The following is a 13061-nucleotide window of genomic DNA, read 5'->3' as shown; positions in this document are numbered from 1 at the left end:
CCTCATTTAGCAAAGGCTGCTCCAAGACAGTAAGCAGCAGAAATTCGCGAATATGCTAACGTGTATGGAGAGAGAAAGAGATAGAGAACATGATGTATCCAGGGATTGAGGGACAGGCGGAGAAAGGTGCATTAAAAACGGGGCAGGAATACACAGGCGCGCACACTCCATGCACTGCAAACAACTAGCATCACTTGGCGAACCTGCCAGCTTCCTTTCAACAGATGCACTTCAATTAACTTTCATTTTCAAAGGTTACTTGAGCATTTATGGTTCGATAATGATCAAAGTATTCCGTTTAAAATTGTGCATTTGTCTGATCCACCTGCGCAAGGAGAGAGAGAAGGGAATGAAAGGGGGAGGAGAAGGGAGCTAGAAGAGAGAGAGAGAGAGCGAGGAAAGGTGGGGGGGGGGGAAGAGAGAGAGCGATAGAAACAGATATGGAGTGAGTGAGGGAGAGAGAGTGGAGAGAGAGAAAAGACAGAGGGAGTGTGTGGGTGGGAGAGAGGGAAAGGCAGAGGGGGATAGTAAAGAGTGAGAGAGAGGGAAAGCTTGAAATACAGTACAAAGATAGAGGGAGATAGAGAGTGACAAGAGATAGAAAGCGTCAGTGATCTGGCAAAATAAGACTGACTGATCTATCTACGTTCAATCTGTCTTTGAACTGAGTGGGGATTTTTTTCTTCTGTGACTTTTTAAATCCTGACTGACTCAATCTAGCGGCTATAAGGAGCAGCTGAGCGAGGAAATGAAACATGACACTGAGGACGAGATTGTAATGATCCTGATACACTCGCTGCCAGACCTGGTTTGGGAGATCATTCCCGTGTGGTTCCCAATAGTCCCTTGCACCGATCTGTTTGCGCCGATTTAATTTCCTGCAATGGCAGTTTCCTCAAACTCCGGACATGTCTCTCTGTTTCTCACCATCTCACTCACGATCTACCGGTAAGAAACGATTCTGAGTGGAGTCTCGCACAGTCATCTCGCCTGTTGTGTCACACTCGAGTCTTGCTTGAAATTGTGTTTTATTATTGAAACATTGAAAAAAAGTCTCTTTTATAAAACGATATGTTTGCATTTTTTGTGTACATTCATTTTAATATTTATATTATTAACAATACTGCTTATTCTATTGTCCATTATTTTTCTCTGGTTTAGTGTTGCTGGGAATGAGATCTTGGGACTGAAGATACCAGCAGACCCGATCCTGACTGCCAACACGGTCTGTCTGACCCTACCGGGTCTGAGCAGACGACAGCTGGGTCTGTGCGTGAGGAGCCCTGATGTCACCGCCGCTGCTGTTCAGGGGATTCAGATCGCCATTCACGAATGTCAACACCAGCTCTGGGACCAGAGGTGGAACTGTTCGACCCTGGAGAACGGTGGAAAAATCCTGCAAGACACCGTCATCCTGAGCAGAGGTATAGGATTAAGAGACTCCCTGCCATTCGGGACACGCCACTGGGGCCTTGGAGGGTTAAAAGGGAGGCGCGTGTTTGATCCCGAGGGATTTTCCCAGAAACGTGTTTAGGCAGTTGATGTGCAGGTGCAAGGGAAAGGTGGATACAGCACAGGGAGAGAAAAATAGAGGAGACAAAATGAATAGAAAGACAGGAAATCCCCCACATAAACAGGGAGACGCAGAGAGAGAGAGAGAGTGGATGGATTTCAGGCTAGAAATGGGAAACGGATAGTCACGATATAAATAGGAGCGAGGTAAAGATCTGAGAGAGATAAACAAGATCATCGAGAGTTTTAAGTTTTCCATTTAAAAGCTATGGCACTTTGCTTAAATTCTTGGAAGGTATCCCCGAGTGTAGTTAATGCGCCTGTGACAGGCAGCGAGTCCCACCCGCCTGGGATTAATGCTGACGATCACAGGTGAGAGACTGAAGCAGCCTGAGAGCCAGCCCATCGCTGCAGGAGCTTTAACTGACCTACTTTAGCGAGTTTTGACGCAACACTCGCTATTGAATAAAAAAAGAACCACGGTGACATTTCTATTCCTGTTTGATCTGAGTTTTTCGCTCAGAGGTGACTTGATCTCAGACTGCTGCCATCCGACTCCAGAGTCAAAGCCCATACAGAGCATCTGAGATCAAAGTGAAGTTCTCACTATTTGGAGCTGATGGGACTCTGACACCGTCACGTTGTTAATGAGGCAGTGTCACCGGAATTATGGTGTTTTCTCCCCCCCGCCCGAGTATTAATTAGACTTTACTAGTAACCAGTATCTTTTTGCACTGGGATGTGAGCGAGAATTCACTCACTCACTCGCCACTTGTACACACACGCAGTAAGACGCACAGATGTCCCAGTAGCAGCTGGCGTATTTCAGGGTCGTCTCCCTACCGCTTAATTACGACAGTCAGTGTTTGTTTTTCTTGGCAGACCGAATGAGCATTCCTGCACCAAAATGCAAAACATAACGTGCGTAGATTTTTTTTTGAAAAACCCAAAATATTTGTGCGCTAATTTGAATTTAAGAGTTTTTTTCCCTGACGCTCCTGCACACCTCGTTCCACGAGTTCAGCATCAACAATGCGCTGATCTCCGTTCGATGCCAGATAGAAACATGCAAAGATCTTTCGGTACTAGTTACCTAGGAAACCGTACATAGTATAAGTACGTCTTAACTCTGGGATTTAAAGGAGTCGGACGCTTTAATTCAATGGCCTGGGGTATATAGATTTTCTGACATCCTTGATCTCAGTAACTGAATAAACGGCGTGCTGTTTGATAGTTAGGGTGCACACATTAGAAGTTAATGAGCTACAATGGAGGATAGTTGGTGCAGTATATAGGCAGAAAAATACACTGAAATGTATGATGGGGTGTACACATGTATTATGTGAGAGCCGTGTTGCACGTTTTGATTTAAACGTGCTGCATTGAATGATGGGGGTAAAGAACTAATGAGATATGCTGCATCCAATTATAGCGACCAAACCGATAGACAATTTGTTACACTGGATATATGCAGAATTGTGTATTTACACACACGATATACAATAAATGCTTCGCCATGTGATAATCAGAGTGGGACGTTCAACCGAGACCCCGTCTGCCCTCTCGGGTAAATGTAAAAGATCCCATGGCACTATTTTGAAGAAGAGCTGGGGAGTTCTCCCCGGTGTCCTGGCCAATATTTAACCCTCAACCAATATAACTAAAACAGATTATCTGGTCATTATCACATTGCTGTTTGTGGGATCTTGCTGTGCGCATATTGACTGTCCTGTTTCCTACATTACAACAGTGACTACACTTCAAAAAGTACTTAATTAGCTTAATGGGTCGTCCTGAGGTCGTGAAAGTCGCTATATAAATGTAAATTATTTCTTTTATACAATACGCTGCAGTGTCACAGTGAGGTGTACCTCGGGTGTTGTATTTTGTTATGTAATATAAAGACTTCATGTATTGACTGCATTCTTCTGTGTGAATAACTCCATAATTATCCCAGATTTTTTTAAATATCGTGATATCTCATGGTTTAGTGTTCCCGTAAACACTGAAGAGTTGATTTCGTAATATGCCTCCGGTTAAGAACATCAATTCAAATCAATGTGCGGTGCATTTAAACAAATTATGGTATAGTGTAGCTGGTATCAACCGTTTAATGGGAGCTAGCTCCTCTAAGCGGTATCTTTAAATGGGTTATGAAGTATACACGGTGCGTTATTCTCCTGCATTTTCAGAAAACATGATGGGTATACTTCAGAATCTGTAGATTATGTTCCTGTAATTTCGCGCCCCGACCTCAGATACCAAGACCGTGCCCTGGTCTGTGCAGTCAATCCGCTCTGATTCTATGCTGGACATTGGAACGAAGATAGGGGAACGGTCCTTGCATAATACAAATATACAAAATAACAGATGTTCTGGATGAATTGCAGATGTGCGTGGGGCTCCTGGTTAGTTTGGGGCTTGAATGTGTACTGTGGCTGAATCACTCCTGCACGTAATGACCCCAAACCAGTTCAGCACCACAGAAACATCTGCAATTAACTCAGACCAAGTGAATATTCATTATTCCATGCATGATACAATCTCCATAATGTCAATCAGGGATGTTATGAATAATTGTAGCCAGTTCAGGCAATGTTTTCTAATTAGATTTCTCTAGGTTTTTTTTCAAAATGTTATTTTGCAAAGGGACATTGATAGATTAAGTGAGTTGTGGCAGATGGAGTTCAATGTGGGGAAGTGTGAGGTCATTCACTTTGGACCTAAGGAAGATCGATCAGAGTATTTTCTAAACGGTGAGAAGCTAGGAACTGTGGAGGAGCAGAGGGATTTAGAGGTCCATGTACAGAAATCACTAAAAACTAGTGGACAGGTACAAAACATAATTTAAAAGGCTAATGGAATGTTAGCCTTTATCCCAAGGGTGCTGGAATACAAAAGGGCGGAAGTTATGCTACAGTCATGTAAAGCTCTGGTTAGGCCATATCTGGTGTACTGCATTCAGTTCTGGGCACTGCACCACAGGAAGGATATGTTGGCCTTGGAGGGGGTGCAGTGCAGATTCACCAGAATGATACCGGGGCTGAAAAGAATAAATTGTGAGGACAGGTTGCATAGACTAGGCTTGTATTCCCTCGAGTAGAGAAGATTAAGGGGTGATCTAATTGAGGTGTTTAAGATGATTAAAGGAATTGATGCAGTAGATAGAGAGAAACTATTTCCTCTGGTGGGAGAGTCCAGAACAAAGGGGCATAACCTTAAAATTAGAGCCAGGGGTGATGTCAGGAAGCACCTCTTCACACAAAGGGTGGTGGGAATCTGGAACTCTCTCCCCAAAAAGGTTGTTGAGGCTGGGGGTTAATTGAAAATTTCAGTACTAAGGTTGATAGATTTAGGTCCGGGTATCAACAAATATGGAATCAAGGCGGGTAAATGGAGTTAAGATATAGATTAGCCACGATGTAATTGAATGGCAGAACAGGCTGGAGGGGCTGAATGGCCTACTCCTGTTTCTGTGTTATTTGATTTTGTTTGGAGTCTTTTGTTACTGTGTTTAAAGAAATGGACGCGATTCTGAAGTTAACACTTCAGAACTCACTGAATAAACAATGAAAAAGTCTAACTAACGGTGTACACAGTGAGATGGCCCGTTCCAGCAAGATGCGGCCTAGTTTTGTGGGATGAACAACGAGGAGCAGAGTGTCTGCGTCTAAGATACTTTTTAGGCAATAGTCTCACTGAGAGACTAACAATTATGGAACTGTCTGTTCCAAAGCAGGTTGATCCAGTCCGATTCCCCTTTATTGCAATCTGTGTGTTTACCATTCTGTAAGAACCTGCTCTGTGCAGTATGTTTTTTTTTCAGACAGAATGTAGTCCACCCTTGAATTGCCAGCTGGTAACCCCAATCTCATTGTGCCCGCGCAGGGTTCCGGGAAAGCGCGTTCATGTTCTCCCTGCTGGCCGCGGGGGTCACCCACTCCGTGGCTACTGCCTGCAGCTTGGGAAAGCTGAACGGCTGCGGTTGCGACCAGAAGCGGAGAGAAGACGACCAGAACCTGCGGCTCAAACTCCACCAGCTCCGAATTCAGGCCCTGACTCAGGGACTTCCTGTCTCAATCCCCGAGCCCGAGGAGCGTTTCCCAGGAATCCAGGACTCCTGGGAATGGGGAGACTGCAACCATGACATCGAATTCGGTGAGAAATTTTCCAGGGACTTTCTGGATTCCCGAGAGACATCGAGGGACATCCACGGGAGAATGAGACTCCATAACAACAAGTTGGGAAGGCAGGTAAGCAACCCATCGTGAACACGTGTGTTGGCCATTGTAAGCTTGATGCTTATCATTTTCGCAAGAATACAAACACGTGCATATGAAATGGATTCTCAGTACTTTGTACATTACATTTTGGGAGAGGAAGGTATGTGCGAAAGAGCAATGTACTTTCTTTACTCTCGTAGAAAGATCTGAGCGTTTTGGAGCATCTCCAATTCTACAGGAACCAATATTGCACTCGCCCTCAACAGAGCAATGAGCCTGTCTATACTGCGCGCCTGTAGCTAACTGTATGGCTTAGCGGCGCTAAAGTGTACGTTAGCGGCGCTAAATTGTATGTCACGGGCGCTAAATTGTACGTTAGCGGCGCTAAAGTGTCTATTAATGGGGAGATCGTTCTTGTTCTCGCTGTATTTATGATGTGAGGATTTTTTTAAAAGTCAGAAACAAAGAAACCAGAAAGTTGTAGCATCAGCAATTCAGTTACTCTAGCTGGGCGTTAGGCGTTGAACGCCAGGTGTAGGTGAGTCTTGACTTGTTCCAGCTGTGAGTTTCCCAGTGCAATCCTGATGTAGTTGAATCTTCATTGAGTTAATGTCCGTAATTATACTTGGGCTGTAATCCAGGTAGCAAGGTATCCTATTCACAAGAGTAAACGGCAAAAAATGATTTATGTAACCCGAATGAATAGGATGAGTATAGGTAAAACATGTTTTGGGACTTTGATTTCTGGTCACTTAACACGCACATTTACTTCTGGAAATATACACATTGATGATCCCAACCGAACCATTTTGTAGCAAATAAACAACATTTTCTAATTCCCACAAAAAACGCATTTACCAGAAGTATTACGATCTATATAATGGAGGTGGATAGAACTTTAGAATATAAATTCTATACCAGGACTACCTGCATAGATTTAATATGGCAAAATGTTCAATATTAACCTTTAGCAATTTATACATCAGCCTTATAGTGAAAGCACATTCAAATAATGCCAATAAAATGAAAACATGGGCATACCTTACCAATAAAGTGAAAACCTGGCATATTCACATTTTGACACAGGATTCTAGTCATGCCCGGGTGACCATGGAGTTTGCCCACCGTGGTGTCCATTGGTTTGCTTGAAGCCTTCCACAACCAGTGGGAACTGCATGGTATTTACTTCATTGACTCAAATTTCCAAATTGTTGGTTACATTTACTGCCATACATTTTTAGTTTGAAGAGGCTGTCTGATTTTTACTTGTGGTGCCCTCCTTGTAGTTGTCCTGGTGGCATTGGGCCTCTGAAAGAGGGCACAGGGTACATGCCTTCACTACACACCTGGATGGCCATGGACTATGACCATGCAGTGTCCACTGATTCACTTGAAGCCTTCTATGACTGGTGGGTACTACAAATGGAATAATGTCTGGCTGGAAACCATACTGCAGCATTACTTATTTAGAGGTTTCCTTTATTGTCTGTATGTAGCATACAATTATTTTCTACTGAAACAATCCAATTAATTACTCATTTTCAATGTATACTGGGAGTTGATCAGTAAACTGCAAAGAAACTACTCGAACTCTCTGACATCAGCTTGCTTGTCCGTTGTGCCATTATTTTCTTAACTGAACAGATTGTAACGTCATCGTATGAGGAAAAAAATGAAATAATGGATCCATGGAACAACAAGCTTACCACACTCACTTAAACTGGTGCCTCAGAGACATGATTCCACATTTTTGCAACAGGACCTCGGTGAACACATATGCTGCAAATGCTTTAACGATCTCAATAAGAAATGTCCCGCCATCTAACAGAAAATCACATCCAGCTTTCTTTTACTTCAGAAAAGATTTCCATTCATGAGTTCTTCTGTTAAATCTTTCAGGGAGCACAAATAAATAGCTATTATTCATCTGGTAACAGGCCTCTCTTTAATTATGCAAGGTTTTTCACGTCATTTATAGATCATTCAAAGAGTAGTATGAATTGAGAGTTGTTTATCCATTTCTGTAATTTTAGCGCATAATAGTCAATAATATAGGATCATAGAAATCACAGCACATGAAGCCATTTTGCTCACCACACCTGATAATTGGCCTCAATTCATTCATTGTATCTTATGTCAAAATCAGTACATGGGTTGCACATTCCATTGAAAACTGCTATGTAACCATTTCCTATGAAGATTCTCATGTTAAGATGCCCACACTTACCCGTTTGCCTGTGACGCTGGGTAGATGGCACTATAATAGGAGCTTCAATGTTAGTTCTGAATTGTCTGTCACGTCACACTCAGTGCCCTGGAGCCAGCTGATCTGTTCCCACAGCTTCTGTAGAACTCCATCTACTGTGGCTGTGTTAATTTTTTGTTGAAGAAGTAAAAACCAATTTAAATTTTAATATTTTGCTAGCTTTTAAAACATTTTATATTTTCCTCCTCTTTGCTCCCAGTAAGTTATAATTTTAGTCTTATTTTTAATTTTATCTATTTCATTGTATATTTTGCCATTAATTTCATCTTCATTAATACCATTTCATTTTTCCATTGCACCCCACTCTCCATGAACTTTAGCCCACCTGTGTCTTTGTCTCCGCTCCAGCTCCAGACCGACCTTTCCATCATTAACCGACTCTTTTCTGATGTTCGTGCTTTATCCCAACATTGCTCGCCACCTTCACCATCTGCCCAGCTTCTATCTCTCTTCCCGTGCCAGCATGTCCCCTCTAATCTGCAATCCCCACTTCTTCGCAGCCTTTCATATCTACCCGTGACTCCACCGTAATCCCTGCCCCTTCGCAGCTACTCACTGTGATTGAGCTGTGATCCTTTCTTCTCTGCCACTTGCAGCCTACCCCAGGCCAGCATTTCTCTTAGCCTTTCGTGGCCTATCCTATGTCACCATTTCTCTTCCACTTGATCTTTGCCTCTTCGCGCCCTATTTAATTTTTTTCACTTGCTTCATCTCTCCCTCTCCTTCCCCCCCCCCCCTATTTTTTTTGCAGTCTATCCCCCCCCCTACTTAGTTTTTTTCCCACCCATTCACCTTAGCCTCCACCTCTATTTCTCCCTCTCTTTCCCCAATACCTTTTTTCAGCCAAGAAGACGACAAAAACACAGTGCAGATAAAAACATCAGGAGATACAGACACGCAATACACAAAAACAAATCATCATACGTAAACACATTTATTGCAAACAAATACATAGAGATCAATCAGCAACCACTAGAGAAACAAACTCACTTGGGAAAAGAAAGCCATCAGTTCGCTATGATACACTTATATATTATCACCAATGACATAAATCAGATGTGCATATACAGACAAAAAAAATCAACAAAAAAAAGCAAGAGACACTCAAAAAGATCAGTAGCATAGATGCAGACAAACATCAATCTTAGAATCATAGAAAGGTTACAGCACGGAAGGAAGCCATTCGGCCCATCGAGTCCGCGCCGGCTCTATGCATGAGCAATCCAGCTAGTCCCACTCCCCCGCCCTATCCCCGTAGCCCTGCACATTTTTTCGTTTCAAGTACTTATCCAGTTCCCTTTTGAAGGCCATGATTGAATCTGCCTCCACCACTCCCTTGGGCAGTGCATTCCAGATCCTAACCACTCGCTGTGTAAAAAAGCTTTTCCTCATGTCACCTTTGGTTCTTTTGCCAATCACCTTAAATCTATGCCCTCTGGTTCTTGACCCTTCTGCCAATGGGAACAGTTTCTCTCTATCTACTCTGTGTAGACCCTTCGTCATTTTGAATACCTCTATCAAATCTCCTCGCAACCTTCTCTGTTCCAAGGAGAACAATCCCACTTCTCCATTCTATCCACGTAATTTAAGTCCCTCATCCCTGAAATCATTCTAGTAAATCTCCTTTGCACCCTCTCTAAGGCCTTCACATCTTTCCTAAAGTGCGGTGCCGAGAACTGGACACAATACTCCAGTTGTGGCCGAGCCAGTGTTTTATAAAGGTTCATCATGACTTCCTTGCTTTTGTACTCTATGCATCCATTTATAAAGCCCAGGACCCCGTATGCTTTTTTAACCACTTTCTCAACCTGCCCTGCCACCTTCAACGGTTTGTGCACATATACCCCCAGATCTCTCTGTTCCTGTACCCCTTTTAGAATTGTGCCCTCTAGTTCATATTGCCTCTCCTCGTTTTTCCGACCGAAATGCATCACCTCGCATTTTTCCGCATTAAACTTCACCTGCCACGTGTCCGCCCATGTATCCTCTTGAAGTCTATCACTATCCTCCTCACTGTTCACTACCCTTCCAAGTTTTGTGGCCTCTGCAAATTTTGAAATTATCAATAATAACAAATATCATTCAACGAATATAAAACATCCCCACAAACATCATACACACAAACCTGCAAGTCCACACAAATTACTGCAGATAAATACACAGGCACAAAGAAATTATCACAAGATATAAATATCATAACAAAAACACACACCAGCTGAAAGTGAAACACACAGATTGTGACACAAGGTGAAGAAGCACAGCAAATTCACAATCACAGAATGAGAAAGTGACAAAAATCACAAGATGAGACGACCCACTGTGAGCAACATCACAGATCTGCTAGTAATATATTAAAATCCTTGAGTAATGCCCCCAGTCCTTTGAAATCAATGCCTAAGGCTGTAAGTATAATGCATGTTGTTCTTAGTTGCTCCAGAAGTGGTGCTGTAACCACTCTGAGCCTGTTACAACAAACTCAGCTCAAAGACAAAAACCAGACCATATCCTGACTTTTCCCTTTACAGATGCGGACTAACCTGCTGCATATTTCCAGCATTTTTGCAGTTTTCCCTTTTTATTTTCCAGTTAAAAGATATATAATTTCCCCCCAGCTAACCATCAGCAGAGCCACCAGAGATTTCCATCATAGATCTGACAGCTCCCAAGAGACATTCAGTACTGGAAGGGATAGTTTTTAACCTGATAACAGGACTTATCAGAGCATAAATATGATTCATTTTGATTTGACTGTTGTGTGTTAAGAGGCTACTGGAGAGGGGTTAGCAGATCCATTCATTGCTCCAGTGTTTCCTTTGGTATTTCTGTTTGATTGCTTTTCTTCTAAATTTCAGGCAGTGATTGACAACATGAAACGCAAGTGTAAATGTCACGGCACTTCCGGCAGTTGCCAGTTTAAAACCTGCTGGCAGGTGACCCCTGATTTCCGACGGGTCGGGGCTGTATTAAAGGAACGATTCCAGAACGCGGTTCTCATCAAAACTCACAATAAAAATACAGGCCAGTTCAGCCTGAAACAAAACAGGAGGAGGATTTACAAGGACATGGTGTACTTCGAGAAATCTCCCGATTTCTGCGAAAAGGATCTCGGCACGGACTCACCCGGGACACGGGGAAGGGTCTGCAATAAAACGAGCCAAGGGATGGATAACTGTGACAGCCTGTGCTGCGGGAGAGGACACAACATCCTCAAGCAGAGCCGAAGCGAGCGGTGCCACTGCCGTTTCCATTGGTGTTGCTACGTGTTGTGCGACGAATGCAGGGTCAGTGAGTGGGTCAACGTGTGCAAGTAATCACCGAGAAACCGCAAATGGGACACGTTTCATTCTTATGCAATGTAGATTTTTTGTGTCGATTTTTACTACATATTTTGATGGACAGGATACTTAAGGGTAACACGAATTGGGCTGTGTTTGTTGTAACAGAGACTCTCATCTGATTGATTCACACGAATCAGTTTGACGTTTCAGAAAAAAAGCAACCGCACATTTGAGAATGGTCCCTTCCACTTCAAACGACATCACCCAATCCTTGCAGCAACCGGTTGAGAATAGGAAACTATCAGGAGGAATTGGTCTTCAGAGCTCATCTCAAATGGGGTTTTACCTTATTAGCTTAGCTTGGGAGGAGGGAGGGGGGAGATAGAGAACACAAAGTTTCTAAATCCTTTGAAAGCTGTCTTGTCACACTTCTAAACTGCCACCCTTTCGATCTGTTCTCTACCGGCATCAGTTGTTGTCACTGAGGTGAGGCTCTCCACCTGCCCTCCCAACTACAATCAGGAGCTCTAGCATGCTCCTGGTAATTCAGACTCCGCTGCACATTCTGATGATCACTGCCTGCTCCAGGTGGCACTTCCATTCTGCATGTTCTCTTGTCAGCGGCTTCTTCAGATCAAATCCAGCGGCCTTCAGGTTAGCCCGGGCAGGGTGACCTTATTGGCAAAATGGATGACTTAAATTAAGACCTGTAGGTGTTCTAGCTGTATTCTCACATATAATATGGAATCCAAGGCATGTTGCAAGAGAGATGATTTTGAAGTGAAGTAGCAAGGCGGAGTAGTTTTGGAAGAGAGTTCCAAAGGCCAGAGGAACAGTGGCTGAAAGATCAGCCTCCAGTGGTTGAGAGTAGGGAGAGTGGGGGACAAGCAGCAATCCAAAGCCAGAGGAATGGTAGGGTCTGGGTTGGGACATTTGCTGGAGAAGATTACTCAAATGGGTTAGGGAGAGGCCATGGAGGGATTAAAAAACGAGGATGAACCCAATTCCTGGGCCACAGGGAGTTGGGTGAGGACAAAGGTGAAGACTTAGTGGGACATGGTGCGGGAGAGAACTTGGACAGAAGAGTTTTGAATTATCTGGGGATTGAAGGAAGTGAGGGAAAGACAAGGAGAACATTCGAGAAATCAATTCTCAAGGTTCTGAAATTGCGGATAGGCAGAGAAGAAAGCGAGGTACAGTTGTAAGGCAATAATATTTTGGAGGCAGAAGAAGGTGGTTGTGGCAGTGGACTCTGGGTGTAGAAAGTTCAGCTCAGGGTCTTGCAGACTACAGTGCATCACTGGGCTCAGCCTGAACAAGCAGCCAGGGAGGTTGATGGGAGTCAGCGCCAGAGGCACGTTGGAACTTGTGAAAGCAGCACAGGCTGGCTTCAGTTTTGATGGAACAATATATACAGAATAAAGCAAAGTGTAATGACCAAGATGTGTAGCTGCATGGACAGGATATTGTAATATGAAAAGAGAAATAAAAGATTGTTGAGCTGGATTTTTATTTCAGCCAAAACCATCCCAAGTTCCCCACATTAACAGTGGGAGGGGATCAAATACCAGTTTACATCAAACAATGGGACTCATGGGGATTGTTTGAAACACACTTGGCAATGTTAGCATGAAAGCAACCTAGAGACTGTCTGTTCTACTTGGAGTTTTAATTTTAAATTTGCTTTGATAAATCCACTACAAAGGATTTCCTACTAAATTATATATCACTTATTATTTAACCAATGTTATTCTCCACTATTAACCCACATTCCAGCCCAGG

At 43.3% G+C, this 13061-nt stretch overlaps 1 protein-coding gene across 1 annotated transcript; it reads left to right on the top strand.

Moving 5' to 3' along the window:
* Nucleotides 1–878: 878 nt before the first annotated feature.
* Nucleotides 879–11312, top strand: wnt10b (wingless-type MMTV integration site family, member 10b). The gene is made up of 4 exons (XM_067976324.1): nt 879–948; nt 1162–1424; nt 5401–5765; nt 10854–11312. Exons 1-4 carry the CDS (start codon nt 884–886, stop codon nt 11310–11312), a joined length of 1152 nt encoding a protein of 383 aa, XP_067832425.1. The 5' UTR covers nt 879–883.
* Nucleotides 11313–13061: the final 1749 nt, after the last annotated feature.

The sequence above is a fragment of the Heptranchias perlo genome, chromosome X, assembly GCF_035084215.1.
Source record: "Heptranchias perlo isolate sHepPer1 chromosome X, sHepPer1.hap1, whole genome shotgun sequence".
NCBI lineage: Eukaryota > Metazoa > Chordata > Chondrichthyes > Hexanchiformes > Hexanchidae > Heptranchias > Heptranchias perlo.
Note: the sequence above shows the minus strand (reverse complement) of the source record. Positions and strands in the feature narration are given on the sequence as shown.